The sequence below is a fragment of the Schistocerca gregaria genome, chromosome 9 (genome assembly GCF_023897955.1).
Source record: "Schistocerca gregaria isolate iqSchGreg1 chromosome 9, iqSchGreg1.2, whole genome shotgun sequence".
Lineage (NCBI taxonomy): Eukaryota > Metazoa > Arthropoda > Insecta > Orthoptera > Acrididae > Schistocerca > Schistocerca gregaria.
Genome location: NC_064928.1, coordinates 145,673,961 through 145,701,117, shown reverse-complemented (window position 1 = coordinate 145,701,117; position 27,157 = coordinate 145,673,961). Strand labels below are relative to the sequence as shown.

Below are 27,157 nucleotides of genomic sequence, written 5' to 3'. Positions count from 1 at the left end.
TCGCCGCCTCTTTGATATTATTCCTCACAGTGATCCACTGTTTATTTACATCCTCATCTTTATCTTCGCGTGTCCTGAGAGCATCAAACCTATTGGAAATTTCTATCATGTACCTTCTTCTAAAGTTTTCATCATTTAGCTTGTCAGTGTCTAACAGAACAAGTTGTGCATTGCGACACCTTGATGTTGCTGTAGATAGCTGTTGGTGAACTTTGGCATCTACAAGAAAGTCTTAACATTTTCTATACTAGTGTGCTATCTCCAATGCACAAGAACATGATCAATTTGGTTTCGGATGTGTCCATCCAGAGAGACCCAGTTGCTTTATTAATGTCCTTCCTTTTGGAATGTGCACTCTCAACAATCATGTCTTTTGAAACAGCAAAATTACCCACCTTTGTGCCATCATCATTCGAAATGTTATGCAAACTTACTTTTCGAATTGCAGGCCGGAATGCTTCCTCCTTCCCTATCTTCGTATTAAACTCACCTATGATTAATTTTGTTATTGTACGAGAAGAACTCATCCCACAGTTGATCTAGTTCTTCACAAAAGCCTTCTTTAACAACCTCTTCAGTGTCCTCAGTTGGTGCATGTACATTAATTACTACTAGTCTATTCCACCTGCCAGACAACACTGATAGTTGGTCACTAATGAACCTTTTATCTCTGATTGGGTGAAGCACTTTTCTCTGTACTGTGAAACCGGCTCCAAAACTGTGAGGAGCTGCACCTCCATAGAAAAATGTATAGTTACCCCTCTTCATGCTACACCCCCCCTCCCCCACACAGTTTCTTGAATAGCTGTAATGTCTACAACATATCTATCGAATTCGTCTAATAATGTCTGGAACATTCCTGGCCTGTTCAAACTTCCAACATTCCATGTTCCCAACCTGAAAGTTCCTTTCAGCCTGAATCTCCTCGAAGTAGGTTCTGCCAGGAGATCTACATCTACATCCGTACTCCGCAAGCCACCTGACGGTGTGTGGCGGAGGGTACCCTGAGTACCTCTATCGGTTCTCCCTTCTATTCCAGTCTCGTATTGTACGTGGAAAGAAGGATTGTCGGTATGCTTCTGTGTGGGCTCTAATCTCTCTGATTTTATCCTCATGGTCTCTTCGCGAGATATACGTAGGAGGGAGCAATATACTGCTTGACTCTTCGGTGAAGGTATGTTCTCGAAACTTCAACAAAAGCCCGTACCGAGCTACTGAGCGTCTCTCCTGCAGAGTCTTCCACTGGAGTTTATCTATCATCTCCGTAACGCTTTCGCAATTACTAAATGATCCTGTAACGAAGCGCGCTGCTCTCCGTTGGATCTTCTCTATCTCTTCTATCAACCCTACCTGGTGCGGATCCCACACTGCTGAGCAGTATTCAAGCATTGGGCGAACAAGCGTACTGTAACCTACTTCCTTTGTTGTCGGATTGCATTTCCTTAGGATTCTTCCAATGAATCTCAGTCTGGCATCTGCTTTACCGACGATCAACTTTATATGATCATTCCATTTTAAATCACTCCTAACGCGTACTCCCAGATAATTTATGGAATTAACTGCTTCCAGTTGCTGACCTGCTATTTTGTAGCTAAATGATAAGGGACCTATCTTTCTATGTATTCGCATCACATTACACTTCGCTACATTGAGATTCAATTGCCATTCCGTGCACCATGCGTCAATTCGCTGCAGATCCTCCTGCATTTCAGTACAATTTTCCATTGTTGCAACCTCTTGATACACCACAGCATCATCTGCAAAAAGCCTCAGTGAACTTCCGATGTCATCCACCAGGTCATTTATGTATATTGTGAATAGCAACGGTCCTATGACACTCCCCTGCGGCACACCTGAAATCACTCTTACTTCGGAAGACTTCTCTCCATTGAGAATGACGTGCTGCGTTCTGTTATCTAGGAACTCCTCAATCCAATCACACAATTGATCTGATAGTCCGTATGCTCTTACTTTGTTCATTAAACGACTATGGGGAACTGTGTCAAACGCCTTGCGGAAGTCAAGAAACACGGCATCTACCTGTGAACCCGTGTCTAAGGCCCTCTGAGTCTCGTGGACGAATAGCACGAGCTGGGTTTCACACGATCGTCTTTTTCGAAACCCATGCTGATTCCTACAGAGTAGATTTCTAGTCTCCAGAAAAGACATTATACTCTAACATAATACGTGTTCCAAAATTCTACAACTGATTGACGTTAGAGATATAGGTCTATAGTTCTGCACATCTGTTCGACGTCCCTTCTTGAGAACGGGAATGACCTGTGCCCTTTTCCAATCCTTTGGAACGCTTCGCTCTTCTAGAGACCTACGGTACACCGCTGCAAGAAGGGGGGCAAGTTCCTTCGCGTACTCTGTGTAAAATCGAACTGGTATCCCATCAGGACCAGCGGCCTTTCCTCTTTTGAGCGATTTTAATTGTTTCTCTATCCCTCTGTCGTCTACTTCGATATCTACCATTTTGTCAACTGTGCGACAATCTAGAGAAGGAAGCACAGTGCAGTCTTCCTCTGTGAAACAGCTTTGGAAGAAGACATTTAGTAATTCGGCCTTTAGTCTGTCATCCTCTGTTTCAGTACCATTTTGGTCACAGAGTGTCTGGACATTTTGTTTTGATCCACCTACCGCTTTGACATAGGACCAAAATTTCTTAGGATTTTCTGCCAAGTCAGTACATAGAACGTTACTTTCGAATTCATTGAAAGCCTCTCGCATAGCCCTCCTCACACTACATTTCGCTTCGCGTAATTTTTGTTTGTCTGCAAGGCTTTGGCTATGTTTATGTTTGCTGTGAAGTTCCCTTTGCTTCCGCAGCAGTTTTCTAACTCTGTTGTTGTACCACGGTGGCTCTTTTCCATCTCTTACGATCTTGCTTGGCACATACTCATCTAACGCATATTGTACCATGGTTTTGAACTTTGTCCACTGATCCTCAACACTATATGTACTTGAGACAAAACTTGTGTGTTGAGCCGTCAGGTACTCTGTAATCTGCTTTTTGTCACTTTTGCTAAACAGAAAAATCTTCCTACCTTTTTTAATATTTCTATTTACGGCTGAAATCATCGACGCAGTAACCGCTTTATGATCGCTGATTCCCTGTTCTGCATTAACTGATTCAAATAGTTCGGGTCTGTTTGTCACCAGAAGGTCTAATATATTATCGCCACGAGTCGGTTTTCTGTTTAACTGCTCAAGGTAGTTTTCAGATAAAGCACTTAAAAATATTTCACTGGATTCTTTGTCCCTGCCACCCGTTATGAACGTTTGAGTCTCCCAGTCTATATCCGGCAAATTAAAATCTCCACCCAGAACTATAACATGGTGGGGAAATCTACTCGAAATATTTTCCAAATTATTCTTCAGGTGCTGAGCCACAACAGCTGCTGAGCCCGGGGGCCTATAGAGACATCCAATTACCATGTCTGAGCCTGCTTTAACCGTGACCTTCACCCAAATCATTTCACAATTCGAATCTCCGTCAATTTCCTTCGATACTATTGCACTTCTTATCGCTATAAACACGCCTCCCCCTTCACTGTCCAGCCTATCTCTGCGGTATACATTCCAATCAGAGTTTAGGATTTCATTACTGTTTACGTCTGGTTTCAGTCAACTTTCTGTTCCTAGTACTATATGGGCGTTGTGACCGTTTATTAATGAGAGCAGTTCTGGGACCTTTCTATAGTCGCTTCTGCAGTTTACTATTAGCACATTAATATTGTTATTCCTTGTTGCATTTTGCCTACTCCTGCCTTGCCGCATCTCAGGAGGCGTCTTGTCGGGCCTAGGGAGGGAATTCTCTAACCTAAAAAAACCCCATGTGCACTCCACACGTACTCCGCTACCCTCGTAGCCGCTTCCGGCGTGTAGTGCACGCCTGACCTATTCAGGGGGACCCTACATTTCTCCACCCGATAGCGGAGGTCGAGAAATTTGCACCCCAGCTCTCCGCAGAATCGTCTGAGCCTCTGGTTTAAGCCTTCCACTCGGCTCCAAACCAGAGGACCGCGATCGGTTCTCGGAACGATACTACAAATAGTTAGCTCTGATTCCACCCCGCGAGCGAGGCTTTCCACCTTCACCAACTCCGCCAACCGCCTGTACGAACTGAGGATGACCTCTGAACCCAGACGGCAAGAGTCATTGGTGCCGACATGAGCAACAATTTGCAGTCGGGTGCACCCAGTGCTCTCTATCGCCGCCGGTAGGGCCTCCTCCACATCTCGGATGAGACCCCCCGGCAAGCAGACAGAGTGAACACTGGCCTTCTTCCCCGACCTTTCCGCTATTTCCAAATGGGAACCTTGTTTACCTCTGGAATATTTTACTTCAAAGGGACCCATGCCCATTGATGATGTTGATTCTCTATGAACAGATTTGATGGTAAGAGAACAAGAAACAGGGATGGTTCATCACGTCATTGCCTGCCCCCACTGACTGTCCGTTACTGCTTATTTTTTGTATTCACAGATACCCTTCATATCTGAAGGCCATATCCCCTATCCGCAACCTGGGGACACGCTGTGCCGTGGTGGTAGGGGCCCACGAAACAACATATTAAGTAATTTACAAAACCTACTTACAGGTGAAACACTTAACTGTTTGAAGTCACAGTATCTTCCAGATACCCTCTAAATTTTGTTCTTTAGAAAATCATAAAACAGACTTTACCAACTACTGAATTTTGTATGCTTTATTATTTATAAAGAATGCTACAATCTACAGTAAATTCTCAATAACGGGTACTGGCTCTTCAGAATCCAAATACATAATCAAAGATTTTCAGATAAGAGGTGTCAGAAATCAATGAAATGGAAATCATCATGAGAGCCCCGCTAAGGAGAACCTACCCCAAAGGATCCCGAATTCACATTTTCAAAATTGAAAATGCCTCTGGGGAAGTAACTTTATTTAAAGCGACACTCCAACTACAAAACTTGGATCCACCCCACTTTCTAATCCTAAGTTTGACCTCAATAATTGTATGCAAAATGAGTTCTTTCCCACATTCCACACTACTATCGTCGAATGAGGTAGTGATAAAAGACTGAATATATATTTTTAAGACCTTCTATAAATTTGTACAAATAAAAATAATTTTGGAATAATTTATTCACGTGAAGGCAATAGAAATGAGTAGAAAGTATCTGAATTCATATTTAAAAGCTGTCCCATGTGAACACAGGAAGTTCCCCTAGGTTAATATTCATTTCTCCTAGAGCCAAAACGTCAATACAGTTAAATGAATGTTGTTCTGTGAACACTAATAATAAATCAATTATCCTAGTCGATAGCTGCTGAAATTGCTATTTAGCCCCCCCCCCCCCCCCGATGTTTCTATCACCCACATCTTCACAAACAGAAATCTGTAACCTATTTTAACAGAATATTAAGGTTTCATTTTCTGAAAAGTATTTATGCAAAGACAACGTATGAGCTGGGTAAGTTGCATCCAAATAATCAGATGCTTGCCATGTAATGAAGTGAGTAGCAAAGTTACTGTGTTTAAAGCAGTTTTACCCTTTGGGAAGGGCTTCCAGGGGGTCCTTGGCCTTCGGCTCTGAAGCAACAGCTAAGTCTGCCGCATCCATCTCCTCTGCAGGGTCAGGTTCCTCTTTCTTCTTGCTTTCCTTTTCCTTCGGTTGCTGCTGCTGACCCTCCCCCTGGCCTTTCTGCTTTTTCTCTTTTTTCGCACTGCCCGGCTGCTGCTGTTTGGTGGCAGCTGGAGGGAGGAAGCAAATTTGCATCTTATTTACTTTACATGTATAATTCTGCAGGACCAAATTAAATTAAAATCACAGAAGTTAATAGCTAGAATAAAATTAACATGACTCCTATGCTGAAAAGCTACTGAGTAGCTATTAGTGTAATGAACAATTTAACGTAGGACTTTGCTTGAATTTTTTGTGGGAACTCTACGACAGAACAGAAGTTAGCCATGAGAAAATTCTATGCCTGGACTTTAGGTTTTTGACACCACATTTGCATCTAACACTTATACGGACGGACGCCATGCATCTTCAAGGTGGAACAGCTATCACAGTTATTGTCATGAGTTGAAGCACGTGTGTGTGTGTGTGTGTGTGTGTGTGTGTGTGTGTGTGTGTGTGTGAGAGAGAGAGAGAGAGAGAGAGAGAGAGAGAGAGAGAGAGAGAGAGAGAGAGAGAGAGAGAGAGTGTAAGCTTCGTGAACTAGCATCCCGATTTGAAGTGGTGTGGTGTGCAGTTTAATAAGTGCACTGTGATAATGCAGTAGGATGTCATGACATAACAGAAGCCATCTACAGGACCTGTCAAAAATAATTTTGTTCAATGTACGATATGTAACTGTACACGCAAGTAATGTTCCATTTTGCTACATGTTGTAATACAGTAAATTATTTAGACTGGGATGCAATATAAGCATCTGTTAGAAGAATTAAATGCTATTCCTCCATAGGGAGTTGAAACTTTGTTCATCAAATTTTAGCGCATGTTAAGTGCGCACACCCAATCATGTGCAACTGGTATGATAACGAAGTCCATCAAGCTGGTCTCGCACAGTTGCAGAAAACAATTCTGGTGCTGCAGTTCAGAATGCCAAGAAAACAATTTGTGGTTGGTTGATAATGGTATTGAATCGTCGTTTACATTCTGATACAGCTTCCTTGAGAAAAAAACAAAAGTTTCTGGTACTAATTAATTCAATCTCCAGTTATGTCTTGTTTACCTCAATTTACAGTAACGTCACAGGTGACATTGAAAAATTTTAAAACGCTTTTGAATGTCAAGTGTATGCCATTATTAGTTCTGAATTCTGTATGACAATACAGATCAGGGTGGAACACGGCATACTTTCACTCTATCTCCCTTAATTACAAATTGTGTCACAAGAAACACAACCTGCACTCAAAGAGAGAACAACGTATCAGTGACAGTCTTTTGAAATAGACAAGACTACGAAGGGAAACAACTATTAAGTCAACAATTAAAAAAGCAACAGCATTCTTAAACATGGGCTTTTCATCATAGCTCATCATCTATCTGAACACCAAGGAATTTGGACTGTTCTGATTCCCTAACTGTACACCCGTTATGCGTAATCAAAATGTCAGTTTCATTGTATAAATGTTTATGACTAATCCTGTTTGCAGAAAAACTTTACTGAAATGACCACCATTCCCGAATTCTAATATATGATCTCTCTCACAAACTTCTAGTGACATTAACCTCTTCAGATGTTTTAAGTTCTGACATTTAACAAGATATTAATTTGCTGGCTAAACACTGTCACAGTAGGTACACCCCCCCCCCCTCACCAATATAGTCACAAATCTCACTTCTACACAAAGGCATAATGTATAGGTATCATCTAACATCTGATGGCAAATCCTGCAGGTTATCTGATAAGGTGATTTTTGAATCCAACCAACTTAGTGCAGCAGGAAGACAATTGTTCATTATTTACTAATACCATTATTTCAGGCAAGTTTGATATCTGATAATGAAACTAATTATAGATAAATCTTTCCTTGAATTACAAACTTTTTCTCCCTATGGCAAGAGGTAGTAAGACTTCTTGTAGGGGGAGGAGAAAGGCTGGTAGAATAGCAGAAAAGTATTTTTCTCTTGGCCATTTTTTTAAAAGGGAGGGGGTATTGGTTAACCCCCACTTCACATCAATCCTAACCGGTTTTGAAAGATAACTTGACACATTATAAATATTTTACAAAACGTATAATATATCGACAATACTTAAATCAGTGAGTGTTATCATAAACGAACAATGTCAGTGAAAACATCAGGCAAGACCTTGTTAGAAAGTGCAATCTCAGCATTTGCTGCCAGCAGTTTACAGAAATCCCAAAACAGGGTGATCAGACTTCTAATTGCAAGTTTTGAGCCTTAACTAAAATACTATTTTATATGCAACAATGTTATTCATACAGAAAATTCGAAAAGCTTATTTAATCTGACAACAGTTGTACCTCTAATAGGCTAATGCATTATCTGTTTAACAGTGATGTTTTAACAGTAACCATGCCTGGCCAAAAACCATTATAAGGATCTCAACATTTTTTAAATGATAAGACTAAAAATTACATAACTAATTTTAAGAAAATCAATAATAGCTGTGAAATTATAATAATGAAATTTGTCTAACAAATTACCTTGGAATTCAGCAAATTTCTTTGGATCAAATTCTGCCATCTTCTCACACAGTTTGAATTCACCAATAACAGCTTTAACTTGTGGTTGGTTGATAATGGTATTGAACCATCTGTTTACATTCTGATACGGCTTCCTTGAGAAAAAAAGTTACCGGTCCTAATTAATTCAATCTCCAGTTGTCACTATGTCATGTTCACATAAATTTACAGTATTGTCACAGATAACATTGAGAAATTTTAAAAGACTGTTGAATGTCAAGTGTGTGCCATTATTAGTTCTGAATTCTGTATGACAATGCAGATCAGGGTGGAACATGGCATCTTTTCACTATATCTCCCTTAATTACAAATTGTGTCACAGGAAACACAACCTGCACTCAAAGAGAGAACGAAATATCAGGAACAACCTTATTAAATATACAAGACTACAAAGGGAAACTTGATGATCAAGTGAACAATTAAAGGAGCAGCACCGTTCCAAGATTCCATACTCATACAAAGCACCTGAATTGAAAATATAAAGACACTTAGTTTCATGCATTCTTTTCAGACTAAGCACAAACAACATGATGGACTTGAATTTGTAGGATTATAATTTAGATAATATTAACATTACAAAAATTCAATTTGCTGACTTTCAACAATCATTACACATTGACACACTCTGGTTTACAATATTTGGAAATATTTTATACATTTGCAAGTCATGACAATTATGCAGTCTACAATTAATTTCACCAACTCTTGCAACTGAGAATAGGTAATGGGACAATATTAATGACAGTAAAAATAAGTAACAAAAATAAGTGATTTTTGTTCTCTGTAAATGCTGACACTTTACACACAATTGTAATAAAATATCTTAAACTATTTGCATGTGACGGGGTAATTCTGGAGGGGAGAGAGTGAACTTGCTCATTCACAGCTCTCAAACAGATTGAGCACAATCAGAGAAGAAACTTAATAGCACATAGGCATGGGGTTCCTCAAGGCTCAATCTTCGGACTGCCTTTGTTCTTCATGTGTGAACATCTTTCATCTAACAAACTACAAGCAGAATTAGTTCTTTTAGCAGGTGACACTAGCATAGTAACCAATCCAAGAATATGCACAGCAGCAGCAGAAGAAGGAATGGTAAACTATATTCTTAAAAGTATCTGCAAGTAGTCTGACCCTCAATTTTAAAGAAAATTCATTTTTGCAATCTACAGGTACCACATCAATGATAAGATAAACACATAACTGAGGAAATAACAGCATGGAAACTTCACAATCCTTACTTGTCCATATTTATGAAAATTTAAACTGGAAAAAGGCACATTCTGGAACTCTTAAATCAATGTAGTTCAGATACATTTGCACTTAGAATCATCGCAGATTGTTGGGGGAGAGAAATCAATTGACACATTTTAATTTAATAATGTCATAGGGAATAATGTTCTGGTGATAAGACATATTTACGACCAAGTCTTCATTGTTCAAAAATATAATCTAAGAATAATATGTGATGCTCACCCACAGTCGTCTCTTAGACATCAGTTTAAGGACTTGGGCATACTGGCCACTGCTTCACAGTATATTTGTCCCCTCCTGAAGTCTGTTTTTGATAACTTACCCAGTGATATAAAAGGCCCGACAAACATAAAATTTGGGGGAAAAAACTGAAAAAGATTTTCCTTGACAACTCCTATTCCGTACCAGAATTTCTATTGCAATGTGCAAAGTACGGTAGGCAGGAATTACTCATTTGTATGCTAAAAAGTATAAATGTTCAGCATATAGCCATATTTACAAATTAATTTGTGATGTGAATACAGAATTACTCATTACGAATTATCCTTCCTGAAGGCAATGTGTGGGATCTAAATTTTGAAGCGCCACTAGGTTATACCGGTTTGACTTCATAGTGCGCTTGAGATTCTAGAAAATGGGGATTGGAAATGTGTGAATGTGTATTAATATAAATGTATGTCTTGTGTGTGTGTGTGTGTGTGTGTGTGTGTGTTTACTTCCTAAAGTGGCAGGCACAAAAATGTAGATTTTGGGCTCGTGCAAATCTTCAGGTGGTTCTTAACCTAAATGTTGTATGAGGAGGCGAGGCAAAAATCTGTCTTTAAAATTCTACTGATCTAGTATTAATGAATGCACAAATAATGGGATAGTTTTTCGACAAGTCTCTAACACGTGGGTTTTGGACATCTCTGTAAGCACCTGAGTTGTTGATTTTGTTCTTGAGATGTTGGAGCCTTAGGAGGGTGGTGTCTGGCACCACATACCACACTTCCAAGCCATACAGGATGAGCAGTGCCAGAGGACTTTGCATTCCATGGTCATCATTCAGCCTTTGATACAAGAAGCAAAAGAGAGTGCAACCTTTTTTGTAATTTTTGTTATGTGCTTGCACCATGTGAGGCACCTGCCTATTTTGAGGCCCAGGTACATGATTGAGTCATGCCTGGGCAGGTCCCATCCACCAATCATATATCTACATCGTGACTTCGCAGGCCACTGTACTATGGGTGGCAGATGGTACTCTGTATCACTACTTGTCATTTCATTTCCTTCTCCACTCGCAAAAAGAGCAAAGGTAGAAACTTTCTACGTGCCTTCATATTAGCTCCAATTTCTTATATCTTACTTTTGTGATCCTTATGCACAAAATGTTTGTGGCAGTAGAATCGTTCAGTCAGTTTCAAATGCCAGTTCTATAAATTTTCTCAATAGTGTTTCTTGAAAAGTGTCACCTTCCTGCAGGGATTTCCATTTGAGTTCCTGAAGCACCTTGCATGTTGGACAAACCTACTGATAAAGCTAGCAGTCTTCCACCAATCCAACCTGGTACAGGTCCCCACACCTGAGCAATACTCAAGAATAAGTCGCACCAGTGTCCTATTTACTGTCTCCTTTATAGGAGAATACTCTTTCCTAAAATTCTCCCAATAAACTGAAATCTACCATCCAGCTCCCATACCAGTTCTCACACGCTCATTCCATTTCATATGGCTTTGCAACAAGCTGTTGCTTGCCATTTGGTGGGTTTAATTTTCACTTTCCAGACATTGCACCACTGATTTTTGTCTAGGTGTTCTCTTTAATTTACAGTGATTAATTTAAAGTTTGCTGTTGCTGTTGTATATGGCTGTGTCGTTAGTGTAGAGGGCTATTTCACATCCAACTTGCTTGGGTGTGTCATTGGTGTACATGGTGTATAGGACAGGGATGCTGCAAATGATCCATGGGACATGAAACTAACTAGCTATGCTGTCTTTGGTATGAAGAAAGTTGCAACTATTTCTTTTCTAACACCTTGATCTATCACTTTCCTACCACTATGCTCATTGCTAGCCAGTATAAGAAACCTGGCACTCCAACCCTCCATGCTATTTTGTATTTAATTCAAGGTTAAGGACACCTTTCACAGGCCCTTAATATTTCTGAACAGTGACCTGCAGGACAGTCAATTGGAGCAGCAATACCTGTAACTATTTTTCCAGCTTTATATCCCCAAGTGCCACAGAATTTGCATTTGATGAAAGTGTGCAAAACTAACAGTGATTACACTTTTTAAGCACAATTCCAAAATGTCTTCCGAGGAAGCATATTTCAGGACATGGGTAAAATCTCCAAAATCTGAGAGAAAGTCTGGACCACACAAGTACTGGCCTTACGTGTTTACAAAGGGTTTACAAACTGACCTTAATGGAAATAAACCTGCTCACAGCATTCCACCAGTGCTCCAATTAAAAGTGCAAAGCTTTTCAGGCACCAAACTTTTCTTGATGTGCCACATTTCTGAAAGATGCAAGAAACTAGCTAAACATTTAACATGAAGAACTCTTTTAGCTGCAGTGCCTTTATGGAAGAATTTATTTAGGAGGTTATGAACAGTCACATAGAATTACTGTCTTTACATGGAGTGGCTCTACATATAAAGCTATCACATTGTTTGAAAGTGGAAGGAAGTCCTTTGCTGTCCTGAAAGGATCACCGAAGACTGATGGTAACTAAGAATATGATAATTTGGGGTATTTCAATGAAAGTCTGCTACAGTTGCAAAAAATTATTACTAAAAAGGAAAACACTACCCTACTTCAGGTGCACCTGTAGTATTTTTAATGAATAATAATACCAATCCACATGCTAAAGATAAAGCTAAATAGAATCAATAGAAATTCTTAGAGAAATCCCTATACACACATTAAAATATGACTCCAGACAGGATGCATAACTAAGCTTATAAAGTTCATCCCTGGCACGTCACATTCTAGGTGACATCATCCTTAAACCTAGGTCTACCAGAAAGCCTCTTGCAGAGCAGGGCCTACATGTAAAAGGTAAAGGTTGATTAGTCAGTGATGAAATCTGATAGTTCTAAAAGTTATTTACTTCTAAAAAGGCAAGTACTGTGTACTCTCAGCTCATACGTCCCTTTGTCATGTGCATCTGCAAAATATTAAAGGAGTAACATTAAGACAATCAAAGCAAAACTGACGGAAAGCACCATTAAAAGGAATAAAATATATAAAAAACTAATGACCCGGCTCCCTGAACCACCCATTACAAACTTATAGCGGTCCAGGTTTACAGGCACACTACACGTGGTTCTGTATGAAGTCAGAAGAAAGGCAGATGATAAACAGGTATTCATTGGACAAATTTATTATAATAGAACTGACATGTTACATTTTCACACAATTTGGGTGCATAGATCCTGAGAAATCAGTACCCAGAACAACCCCCTCTGGCCATAACAACAGCCTTGATACACTTGGGCATTGAGTCAGAGTGAAACAGAGCTTGGATGGCGTGAACAGGTACAGCTGCCCAGGCAGCTTCAACATGATACCACAGTCCATCCAGAGTACTGACTGGCGTATTGCGACGAGCCAGTTGCTCGGACACCATTGACAGGCCGTTTTCAATTTACGAGAGATCTGGAGAATGTGCTGGCCAAGGCAGCAGTCTAACAATTCCTGTATCCAGAAAGGCCCGTACAGGACATGCAACAAGTGGTTGCGCACTATCCAGCTGAAATGTAGGGTTTCGGAGGGATCAAGTGAAGGGTAGAGCCACCAGTCTTAACATCTGAAATGTAATTTCCACTGTTCAAAGTGCCGTCAATACGAACAAGAGGTGACCAAGACGTGTAACCAATGGCACCCCATACCACCATGCCAGGCAATACACCAGTATGGCGATGACGTATACACGCTTCCAATGGGTGTGCACCCAGGCTTGTCGTTGAGTACACCATCGCAGGCGCTCCTGTCTGTGACAGCGTCAAGGGTAACCGCAGCCATGGTCTCCGAGCTAATAGTCCATGCTGCTGTGAACGTCGTCGAACTGTTCGTGCATATGGTTGTTGTCTTGCAAACATCCCCATCTGTTGACTCAGGTATCAAGATGTGGCTGCACGATCCTTCACAGCCATGCAGATAAGATGCCTGTCATCTCTACTGCTAGAGGTAGGAGGCCGTGGGGATCCAGCACGGCATTCCGTATTACCCTCTTGAACCCACTGATTCCACATTCTGCTAACAGTCATTGGATATCTACCAACGTGAGCAGCAATGTTGCGATACGATAAACCAATCTTGATAGGCTACAATCCGACCTTTATCAAAGTCGGAAACGTGATGGTACGCAATTCTCCTCCTTACACGAGGCATCACGTTTCACTAGGCAATGCCGGTCAACTGATGTTTGTGTGAGAGAAATCAGCTGGAAACTCTCCTCATGTCAGCACATTGTAGGTGTTGCCACCGGTGCCAATCTTGTGTGAATGCCCTGAAAAGCTAATCATTTGAATATCAGAGCATCTTCTCGACGGTTAAATTTCACATCTGTAGCAAGTCATCTTCGTGGTGTAGCAATTTTAATGGCCAGTAGTGTATATCCTACAAAAAAATAGCACATGTGAGGCAGCAATAATGTTGTACATCAACACTGTATTTGATGCAGGGATGGCAATTAATGACAGTCTACCAGCAAGAATGGTCACTTCTAAATTGTGGCTGAGCACAAATTTCACTGTAATCTCCCCTCCCCAACCACCAATGAGTCCAGTGCCTCTTTGCACACTTCATCAGGTGACATTTCAAGCTGGCTGGCGATAACTTTTCACATTGCAATCTTTGTATGCATTACTTTTCATATCCCATAGGTTTGGCTGTAGATTAATCACATTTACAGAATTGATTATTTTGTTGTTTGTCTATTTCCATATAGCAGTACACAACATACAAAACCACTATATGTAGGTGTGCAAACTTCTCAGACAAATTACTGCACCAGTCTCGAGAGAAGGAAACAAAGGTTAGAGTGAGAGGGGAGCCTTCAGATGCAAAGACAGACTTACATATTGTCCTGCAACACTAAACATTCCCTTCCCTTGGTGGACAATGCTGACAACCCTTGGCAATTACCTCCAACATTGGGAATATTGCTTGGCAAAATTGCAGCCACACTGCACCATTATTATGGTCCAATATTGCTGTAAAATACAGCATGTGTAAATACTTCTTAGGAAACCCAGAAACCTAATGGCCATATATTCTTGAATTTCTGCAAATATCTTCTGTATAATACCCTGAGCATCACCTATTTGTATAAAGCTATATTTCAAATCCAAGTTTTGTTTATGCCTAAGTCAATTTTTTCCCCCTCCACATAGTTTTTACACCAGTGAATGCAAGATTATCAACAGTTGAATTTCACCTGAGCCAGTTATCAAACACAAAAGCCATACATTAAAAACAGAAAATGGTCTCACCTAAAGGCAGGGTCCAGAACATACTGATACAGGTGCAGCAGCGTACAGGCAACACAAATGTCTGCGAGGGATATGCGCTCTCCAACTAGGAAGGTACGTGTCAGAAGGTGATTGTTCAGAGTTTTAAGTGCTTCCTTCACATCCTCCTTTGAACGTTCTGTTGCCTGCAGCAGTCAAACAATTATCACTATTTACTGAACTACAAAAATTTTATACAACATTACATGATACAAACCATAATTACAAGTAAATCATTTGATAAGCAAGGATGACAGGATTGAGTATATTGTGATAAGATGATATTCAAATACTTGTGACTGTGCAAGGAAACTAATAATAGAATGGAACTACATCAATTATGTCGAGAATGCCTTTAAAAATAAGAATCACATGAAATTAAAAATATGGGATGTGAACCACTTATGTTCCCAGAATTAATATTTTTCCTACAGTTTATGCCATTTGTACTGCTCCAGTCATATTTCTGACATCCTCTATGTTAATTTGCACCCTATTATTTGTTAACATGCTTATAATTCTCTCACAATTTACACTTTATAAAGAAGTGTTTGTGGAGGAAAAGCTGATGTAATTTATGTAAAATAATGCTGACATAGCACTGGCTGTCAGGGAGTGTTTACAAATGTTCCATGGCTAAGTTTCTTGACACCAGGGTTCTCAACTCCGCAGAACTGGTAAATGGTAAAAGCCTGAACCATTATTGCCATATCTCTTGCCACTGCCAGGCTCTACTTGGTGTGATGGCTGATAGGAGTAACTGTTTGTTGTATCATGACCAATTACAAATATTTTCAAACTGTCTAATATGCATGCATAGCTTTGTGATTGTTGTAGTCTACACCTACATTCAATGTGTTATGTTTTTGATTTAAACATAGTTACAATTATGTATCTTCTTCATGCATAGCAAGATGTGTTTCAAGAATTTGTTTCTGTTAAGTGTGTACACACACACACACACACACACACACACACACCACTTCAGTGAATACTTGCACTCTACAATTACGCAAATTCTCGAAACGTGTCATTTGAGAAGTAGTAGTAGTAACTGTTTCAGTGTGATTATTTACATGAGGGGCAGCTTCGAAAAACCAATTATTATGTATGAAATTAGTCAAATCTTTATTTCCCGGTCAGTTACACTAGCATATTTTATTAGATAATATACCTTTACTAGGTAATAATGTCCCTTACAAGCCTCTTTATGTCTGCTATGTACATATACATGAAGTCTGAAAATGCAAGGGGGACCTTACACATTACTTTCACCACTTAAGAGGCAGTTTCCTAAATTTTACATGTTCAAAAGTAGGATTCCACAGCAATATACCTATGTATTATTTGCTGCAAAGGGCCCACACTGAGTTGATGACAAGAGACAGTTTTGGCCACAGCCTTAGTCGGAAAAGAAAGGCACACAAATTCATGCATAAAAGCAAGCACACCTAATGCACACATGATCATCATCTCTGGCAGCTCAGACCAGAATGCATTCCAATATTTTGGTTCCAACTGCTGGAGATGGTCATGCATGCATGCTGTGTGTGTGTTTTTTCTAGTGAAGGCTAAGGACAAAAGCTAATGTCTAAGTGTCTTAACTGTGCTTGGCTGCAACAAAGTCATCTTTACAGTAAGTAGCAATCTATATTTTGCTACTTCGTTAACTTAAAATCAAAGTGCCTGTACAAATTTATGTTCTTACCCCTTCCCCCAATCAAACCTGTGACATTATTGCTACAGCACTTCAGATCTGCATACCTCCTAAAATGATGTAAGCTACATTATGTTATGGCACACACAATCCCCTTAAATTCACTTTACCCATCAGTGAGCAGTGAGAATATTTCAATTTTAAATAATTTAAATATTTGTAAAAGTTCTGAAATGGCGAATGCTACCAATTTTTATTGCTTACATATAGAACTAAGATTTTTATCAATCCTTTACCAACAATGGATAAATAAACACAATCCAAGAAAGCATGAAACGCAAATTGCACTTACAAGTGAATACGAAAGTTTAGTGGAAACAAACATGTAACTCAAATGTCTTTCCACAAACCTGCTGATTAGTAGTAATGTAAATGAATCTAAAAATACTTCCTGCAAATGTGATGCCTCCTATAACACAAAATCATCTTTAGGAAGAAATAGCCAGTAGATAAGAATTTTTGTGAAAAAACTTTTTACTAACATTAAAAGTGCACTGAAACTCTGAAATCGAGTAAAGGTCAAACTGAAAATGTTACAAATCTTGAGGGAAATTATTAAAAAAATGGTTTAGAAAAAGTTGCTTTAGAGGGAAGGATATATAAAAGGGGAAGGGCATGAGGCAAGCAAATAAAAACGTTTTCATCAAAAATGCCAATCTAAATAATTAAATACAGTAGTTAAGATGGGATGCAAGCGTATGTCTAAGCATTTACCTATAATTTAGATAAATTAGAAATACTAGAAAGGCTTATGATTATGAAAATATTACACCACAAAAAACTAAGGAAGGTTGTAAATTATGTAGTAATAATGAAATTTATTGAAACATGGAAAATATAGCAGAAGAAATGAGAAAGTAAGACTATCTTAACCAAACAGATACTAAAATTTTGTGGGACAAGATTGGCTTGTGAAGCAAAAAAGGATTTACAAAAACTAAACAAAAAAGGACAAAACAGAAATAAGTGTTTTCCATTGGCCAATCCAACAGCAGAGGGAAAGGGTGTGTGTGTGTGTGTGTGTGTGTGTGTGTGTGTGTGTGTGTGTGTGTGTGTGTAACCTGTAACTAGTGCAATCTATTAAGAATATTTGCTACAGGATGTACTCCTGCAAATAGGATCCAAGGGAGTCATGTGATCACATTCCCATACGTGGCTCTAGATAAAGAGGGAACATGTTCTGTGACATGCATGTACCCCAAAACCAATCTTCCTTTGGAATCCTCCTGCAGCCACTAGTTAATTCTGAAGAAATTCCAAATACAAAGATCCTTCATCAATGTGTCACAAAAGCCTGCAAAACCATTCATCACCACCTGGAAAGTTTGAAGGGTGTGTCTGTGATCCCAGCAAAGGTGTTATTGAACATTTGTTAAAACTTTTGATCTATGAAAATATTCCTTCATAAAGTTTCAAATGTGCCTATATAGAGTATTTTGTTTTGATATGAGGAATCCTGCAAGTTTTGTAACAATACTTCTGACTGGACATTTCACTTTAGCTTCTTGAACCTTATATTTTTTTTTAACAGAAAATGGGATGCTGGTGCACTGACTTATGTTAAAGCCTGTCTGGCTTGATGGCTTGCCAATAGCTACACTACCACGAACATCTCAAGTTATAAGACACTTAGAGAAGTGGAACAAGGAGAAATAAAACACTGATTAAGATTCATATAAAATCATTAAAGTGACTTGAGCATTTGTTTAAAAAGCTAGATTGGTGGAAAAGAAGTTAACTGATGGAAAACACCCGGTAGCACACATTTTTGGGAAGACCATTGCACACTAGGATGCCCTGAATACGAGGCTTGGCACAAGGAGACAGCAAAATAAAGCTATTAACTGCTGATTTAATTTATCTTGTATAAACTCAAAATCTGCCCCAAACCCAAATTTTTTCAGAAACAATGTCAACAAAGTTATCACAAAATTCCCGTCACCAACTTTCACCTCCCAATGCAAAAATATTTTTTGACACCAACCTACATGGGAACGATCACCACAATAAAATAAGGGAAATCAGAGCTTGCCCGGAAAGATATAGGTGTTCATTCTTTCCGTGCGCTATACGAGATTGGAATAATAAATAATTGTGAAGATGGTTCAATGAATCCTCTGCCAGGCACTTCAATGTTATTTTCAGAGTATCTATGTAGATGTAGACTATCATCAGAAACAACGACTTCACCAGCATATGCTCCATCAAATGGTTAATACATTCCTCTGATGGTTCATGTATGTGACCTGTCACAGGCATTTGAAAAATAGTTATTTTATATTTCAGGAGTGACATTTTCGTTTCACTGTATTGACTGTGCGGGAAGGGGACTTCACTGTCACAAAATAATGTGACCTTTATATTTTCTAATAGAAGTGAATATGCTTGCCTTTTAGCTACCCCTCACCACCGTTCCTCCACAACCACCTAACTTAAATGCAATTCTTAAATATAAAGTTATTTACCCAGACAGAAGAACGCGCATCTTGTAACCTACCTGCTTGTTGTACTGCATGATACCAATGCATGGGAACACCCATGTACAGGAGGCAGGGAGGATTTCACTGTCTGCAAAACCCAGCCACTGCAACACCTGAGCACGCTCCAGGTCAGACTGACCCCTAAGCTGCGCATTTGCCACTGCAATAAATGCGAGAGTTGTAGATATACCTGATAAAGCAGGCATCTGTAACGAATCTAGTAATGCGATAACTATTCTATTCATATGACTGATAAAGCCTAACTTGCAACTTTTTTGATTCTCTAATTATATCACACAATCTTAGCAAAAGGAGGCTGGTAATTATTTGCCTGGCTATACTGAAACAGCTTGAATTCAGATTTGACATTGCAAACAAGGAAACAGTCTAGTAATAATCCCTACATATTCAAATTTCAAGCACTCAATGCATCATTATAGTACTTCCAAGGTCTTATACAGATTTTAAAAAATGCATAATGGAAATTGGTTGTAGCAAAATTACAGCATACTGCAAGACCTAGTAAACACACACACACACACACACACACACACACACACACACACACAACCCATGGGTCATCCAACAGCATCTGTTATGTTAGCTGCTTTTTGAACTTTTGTTCTAAACAGCACACTTACATAACTAAGTTAATACTAAAAGCCTTTAAGAGGACATGCTCATGAAAATAACCAAAAATTTGAAAAAATTCTTGGTCTACAGAAAAGAGCACTTCATACTGATTTCAAAAATGTAAACCAATTCCAAATAAAACCGAATAATGAACGAGTTGCTTCGAAAGTCGCCCGCAGAAACTGTGCCTTCAGGCAGTGCTTCTAGACGTAAACTCACTTTCCGAATGTAATAAGAACAATCCTAGTAGTATTGTCAGCAGCAATAACAAGACTTTTGAAGAGTGCTGTGAAATTTAAGTACTGCAATTGTGAAGACAGTATTGAAGTTTCAGCAAGGAAAGGTCTTTCAATTCTGTTAGTGATCGGTTGTAACTCATGTAAGATGCACAGTGACACTATGACATCAACAACTGATAGTCGACATTACAGTTTAAATATTCAGCTTGCGTATGCAATGCAATGTATTGGAATGGGTAGAAGAGCTGCCCAGACTTTTTGTACAGTGATGGATTTAGGTTATGAATGTCTAACAAAGCACTGCCATGGTTGTTACAGTAAATTTATTGACACCCATGTTTGTGTAAAGAACCTTGATGGACCGAGTGGAAACATGGAAATGAAAGGAGTTCTAAACATTTTTCGAAGATTAGAGGTCAGTCGTGGTGTGAGGTATGTAGGCTACCTCCGGGATGGGGGACTGTATAGGACGCACTACTGTTCTTAATAACAGACCATAAGGGGACACACTAATAGGAAAGCTTGAGTGAGTTGGGCACATACAAAAAATGAGAGCTTGGCTGAGAAAATTATGTAAAGACTTCAGTGGAAAAAAAAAAACTGACAGGAAACACATAGGCGGTCCAGGTTATTTTACAAAAAGTGAATGATTCTTTGACTCAATATTATGGACTAAAGAGAAATTTAAGAGATCTAGAGAACACAAGATGAGCTGTTTGATCAACATGGCTTCACGGTGTCAACAGATGAAACCACATCATGGTGTGTGTCTAAAAGGGAAAGATTAGTGGTGCAAGTACTAGTTGAGCACTGCTACAGGTATATAGCATACCCATAAGCATTCCTTTCCACTTGCTGAAATTGAAGCAATTACACATATACATAGAGATATGGCAAATAAAAATCTAAGGAAATGTATGCAAGGTCTTTCTCAGAATGCAAATGGAAGCTTCAACACCTGTCTACCCAAAACTGTATTTGTTGGGCTGACTGCTGAGGATTGGTGTAATGGATGCAATAACAACATTCAATGATGGTGCAATTTCAAGGATCACTTATGAAGAATTTTAACATCCAGACAGAAAGGAATATGGCTTCAGCTCTAAGTGCTATTGATAAGTGGCAGGTTACCGAAGCAGAGAGCTACAGAAGCTGCTACCAAGAGTCAAGGATAAAGAAAAGAATGAAAAGATAGATTATGGAGGACAACAAAACAGGAGGTCAACTGGAGTCTGTAGCTGGAATGTTCTAAACATGCATAGTGTGTGTAAATCATCTTTTGCAACTTACCGAAAACTTGAATTTTCATGATTCAGGTACACTTTTCTCCTAAATGACTGAAGTTAAACGCACAAAAATTAGTACAGATATTTAGACTGACCTCTTCTACCTCTCTTGCCTACTATTTCCTGAAGTTAAATATTCTTTTTGTAGTAAAGTAGATTACTTGTCTTTACAGATCAGCACCACAGAAGGAAACTGGAGGCAAGGAACACTTGTATGAATGTTGTCTGTACTCTTTTTCAAAGCTGTACAGTCAGTGGTCCCAAAGTAAATGGTACCATACTGAGATAGTGTTCTGCTTTTTATACTATTATGTTGTTGTCAGTACCAAAATATAATAATTATCTCAATGATTTCTTGGGAAATGCTTTGACTACTGACTAATTGTGTGTAAGAATTTTGGGCTATCTCATTTATAGATCAGTTGCACAACGAGGGTGAAGATAATGCTAAAAATTTAGTCCATTCAGGGGCATGTCCCCTTAATCACTGGTGTCATTTCCAGTCTAATAAACTATTCTGAAAATGTGTAAACCAACCAATTTGTTTTCAATAATTCTTCTGCCACATTCTACAAATTACCTAATGTGTTGCATTCAAACATAATCCAAAAACCTTAGTAATAGTAGTAGATATGACTTTACAATGGATGTCAGTGTCAATATTCTCAGGTTCTGGACCCTACATACACCAAAGTGAATATTTAAAAAGCATGTTAAAATGAAATTTGTATTTTAATATTTTTGTGGTCAAAATATGCCCTGTTGATAGCACTGACTGAATATGTGGTGGTCTTGCTACAGTTAATGAGACAGTTACAGAGAGGTGTTTAATACTGTTGCTGTTAAATACACAAGAAACACTCTACATTTGTTTGGTATGCAAAATGACATTTTTAATTTCTTGCACCATTTCCCTGCTAACCAGTTCTATTTGACCAAGACGAGCCATACTGTCAGATAACCTTAGTTCTGCTTAGCACAAGGCCTGCAGGGTGGATGTTGTCCCTTTCTCTTCCTTTTCTGTTTAAAAAAAAATGAAACTGAACATTCATTCTCTTATACAAGAAAAGGTTGGATTAACATTTTAATTCTTGTCACAAAAATGACTTGGTTCTTCTAGAAAATAACTTCACAGAAGCAACTGCAATACATGTAGAATATACAACACACACAATCATTATCAGTGTATTTCACTTTCAATATATGGTTTCTTGTACCTCCCGAGAAAATACAATGAACAGCTTGGTTGCTGTTCAGCATTTAGAGTAAAGTAATGGGTGTTAATAGTTTGAAGACTGTCCCTCAACCCCATGGCATTTTGTAACCCCCTAAGTAATAAGATGTGATTTTTTTTATGCTCTTTCCCTTGCTAAGCCAAATGCAAGAGAATCTTAGCTCTGCTCTTTTGTTCATTTCCTGGTTATGAAATGAATTTGAATGTACAGTTCATTTAAAGTGAAAAGTTGAATTGACAATATACAGGTTAGGCAACCATGACTGACACCATTTATTTGCTGATGTGTAATGGGTAAGTGAGGATATAAAAAGCAGCTCAGCTGCTCTTCAATCCTGGCAGTTAAGAGGACACACTGCTTTTAAGAAAAGGTGTGTGTGTGTGTGTGTATGTGTGTGTGTGTGTGTGTGTTAGGTTGAAAAATTTACTCTAGACTGCCATAGCTCTGTTAATCCCAAAAATTGAGTGTGGAATTACCAACCCATTCAGCACACCCAACTAATAAAAGTTAGTCCCTCTACCCATGCAATCCTATTCGGCCAAACTTACAAAAATATCGCATAACATCATTTTGGCCCAGCAAAGCTAGTGCACAGGTGTTCTACTAGTTTCCAACAGTTACATTAAGCGATATTCCAAAAAACATATGAGACTTATTTAGCTGTGTGTTCCAAGAATTGAACACTGTTGGTAATTTTCAAAAGGGTAATAAACATGGGCAACTACACATTTTATTAATATTTACATCCACAATTTGCAAACCACTGAAGTGTACTGTAGAGGGTACATCCCATTATAGAATTTATTGGAGCTTCTTCCCATTCTATTTGTATACAGAGCACAGACAGAATCACTGCTCTGCCTCTATGCATGCTATGATTGGTCTCAGCTTGTGCTTTCCACCCAACAGATGCAATATGTACTAATTTGTGCAAATCATTTAAAGCTGGTTATTGACACTTACGATGCTTTTTCAGGATAGCTTGCATCTATCTAAAAGCTCCTGCCAGTTCTGTCAACTCAGCATCTACATGTCACTCAACCACAGGACAAACAAACTTGTGAACATTCATGCTGCCCTTCTTCGTATACATCAATAGTATCTGATTCCTATCTGGCATGGACTCAACACACTTGAGAAAGAGTCGATTAGTTGCACAAGTGCTTTATACATAATCTCCTTTACATAATCACTGCACTTCCATAGTATTTTAACAATGAACAAAATTTTGACACTCATTTTTATGTACACTAAGCCTATGGATTGTTCCATTCTACACCCTTAAAAGTTCTTACAACCAGATATTTGTGAGCAAATAACTTATCCAAATTGCAAGCTGGGGTTGTATTCATAAGCTATACGTATTTTAAGTTTGTTGAATGCAAGATTTTACATTTATAAACATCTAAAGGAAACTGACAATCTTTGCACTACTTTGAAATCTAATAAATACTCTATTGAATATTTCTGCATCTGTTTTAGATGGTGCCTTCATTCCAGACAACTGTATCATCTGCAAACAGGTGTGAAGTTACCATTAATGCATCAGCAATGTCAGTTATAAACAAATGAACAGCAAATATCCCAAAACTCTTCCCTGGGAATAATCTCAATTTATTTCTACATTTTGACTCCAAGATAACATGCAGTGCCCTACCAAGAAATCCTCAGTCCAGTCACAAATTTTGTTAGATGCCCCATATAACTGCTTTTAATTATAAGCATGTGGTACAGAGTTCAAGGCTTTTTGGAATTAAAAGAAATACAGCATCTACCTGTCTTGATCCACTGTTTCCAAGAAGATGTGTGAGAAAAATGTGAATTACATTATACATGATCAATGTTATTGGAAACCATGCTTGTCAACATGGAGGGGTTATTCTTTTCAAGATACCTCATTATGTTCAAGTTCAGAATATATTCTAAGATTTTACAATGAAGGGATGTTAGCATAGTGAATGGTAGACTCCGCCATGCACCTTATGACTTGTGACATACTGATGTGAATCACTTGCTACCCTACTCTCACACATATGTACCATGTGCTTTCTTCCAACTATTGGGCATTGTTTGTTGTTTGAGGGGTTTAGGATAGATCATCATTACACACAGGGCCAAATATTCCATAAAATGACAATAGAAAGTATCTCAATGTGACACCCTCATTCTATGCCATTTACAGTGAAACATTATACAGCTATCTAAAAGACAATGGGTAACTTACACAAATGTAGTACACTTGAAAATTGTTGATCTATTAATCAAATAAACAATGCAAAATGTGTAACTTTTTTCTACCTTTCTGAGTTACAGCTTACACAACAATGTGCAGCTGCCTTTGAGAAAGGAGACATGGAACTAAAACATTCCGTGAAGAAGTCTGCAGTTGGCTCCAACATTTCATATATAACAATTCACAACAAAGTTATTCTATGCAGTCAGTTATTAGAAAAATTGCACATTTCACATTGACAGACATCAAGTGTATCTTCTGGTACAGAGCACCCAATTCCTACAATGGTTGCCTTGTTTGGTTTACAATTTCTCACACATATGCTGTATTCCCAAAAACACACAAAGAAAAGTCCAGGAACAAATAAAAATATGACAAGGCTAGGTGGTTGTTCATCAGACAAGGCATGAAGAAACAGACAAGGACAATGAAAAAGACTGCTAAAAACTGAGTCCCAGGTAAGCTCTGCTAAAATATTAGCTTTCAGACATTCTGAAGTACAAAAAACATTTATACAAGCACAATCCTCACACACATTTTTTTTACTAAGCAAGATTTTCTCCAAAAGCTAAAATATTTTAGAAGGGTGCCTGTGACTCAGTACCAACACAAGTTTCGATTTATTTCCATTATCTTACCCAACCAGCATTTGTAAGACTGTTTGACAGCCTAGTTCTGTTTAGCACATGGCACGCAGGCTGCATGCCATCCCTTCTCTGCATAAATTAATATGAACAGTTCATTTCATTTTACAAGAAAGGGTGGTATCCACTGATCTCTGAACATTTATCCCATCTAAAACAATTACAACCCTACATTCCACCCCCCCCCCCCCCACACACACACACACACCACAGCGTATGTACAAACAAATGAGGTTTTTGATAATTTACATGAGCAAAGAAACTGCATGAAAACTGAAACAATCAAGCTCATACATTACACACTTTTCCGCATGCCTGTCTGCAACTCAATGTTTCATCTTTATGGTGAGCAGCAATCTTTCCTTTTTCATAATATTGTCAATATTCTAACCTGGACTTGACATTGTTTAAGTAGTGTAATGGTCATATAAAACTGAACAAATCTTTTAGTGGACCTAAGGAATGTAAATTAATGGTCATATAATTTAAGTTAATGGGCAGTCAGAAGTCAAATGCTATTTATGACCTCTGATTTTCAACAAATGTTTTTGTATACAACTGGCAATGGCTTCTGATTAAGCCCTATTGTCTGCAAACAATGGTTTGATTAAATTCCCTGGCATGTCATTGCTTTCACATTTTCAAGTTTGTGAGACAGCCTTAGTTCTGCTTAGCACAAGGCATGCAGGGTGGATGTTGTCTATTTCTCTTCCTTTTCTACTTACGAAATGAGCCAGTAACAGTTCACTTCGCCTTACTCGAAAAGGTTGAGTCAAATATTCTAACTATAGTTTTTCTCGAACTAGCAACAGTATGTTTGTTACATCCAGAAACAGAATTTTAAATATACGTGTCTGCTCCATAAACATGTAGATGCACGTGGCAGGGCCCAGAGAAGGTGAAACATCCTAACCTCCAAAAACTAAAAGGGTATATCTGAGTAGTGTGTATTTAACAACATAGGTGGTGCTGGTGGTGGTGACGAAACATTCAGTAGCAAGATGTATACACTCCATAACATTCTCAAAATTGTGTGTGCTGCAAGTGCTTCAGTGTACATGCTAAACTCATTTTGCCCAAGTCTGGTGATGACCACTTTGTAAATCTAGTGTCTACATATGAGAACATATGCAATACAACTAGTAGTGACAGCATCTCGAATATTGTGCACTGAGAGTCAGATATAGAACCAGTGTACACACAACATTCACCCAAGCCTTGCAGTAGGGAAACTACTGTATGTGCTATACAGAGAAACCAAATGAAAGCCACTGCAAAGTATTTTCTGTAAGTGCAGAAGACACCAGCCTTACAATGTACACACCACTTCAGTAACCTCAATTTCACACTCATTAAAGATAGACTAAGTCAAACACTCAAAAGATTTAAGATATTCGTCTTTCACTCTCACACATAACAATTCATTTTGTGTAAAAAGTATTTGTTTTGAAACCAGTGCTTCTCAAACCACTCATTGCAATATTTTCCCACCTGTTAGAAATAGGTTTGTTACAGCACTTGCTAGAGAGAACCAGGCATTACTACGCATTTGCAGGTATGACAACATACAAAGCCCGTGCTTGCTTTTGTTTTGTGGCACAAAAACTAGGGTATTATGACAGAGAGGAGTTAAAAACAACTACATGAATTGCAATCAAAATAAGAAGACAGCTAAAAACTGGGATGTGGAAAGGTTTATAAAACACGCCATAGAAAAACAGAGGTCCAGA

At 38.6% G+C, this 27,157-nt stretch overlaps 1 protein-coding gene across 1 annotated transcript in view; it reads right to left on the bottom strand.

The window, feature by feature from the left end:
- LOC126292149 (elongation factor 1-gamma) overlaps positions 1-27,157 on the bottom strand; it is a 49,188-nt gene that overhangs the window by 9,999 nt on the left and 12,032 nt on the right. The window contains exons 4-7 of the mRNA XM_049985988.1: positions 19,175-19,317; positions 14,943-15,106; positions 8,171-8,304; positions 5,542-5,743 (exon numbers count right to left, since the gene is read on the bottom strand). Of these exons, the coding sequence (XP_049841945.1) occupies positions 5,542-5,743; positions 8,171-8,304; positions 14,943-15,106; positions 19,175-19,317 (643 nt within the window). The remainder of the gene's footprint in view (positions 1-5,541; positions 5,744-8,170; positions 8,305-14,942; positions 15,107-19,174; positions 19,318-27,157) is intronic.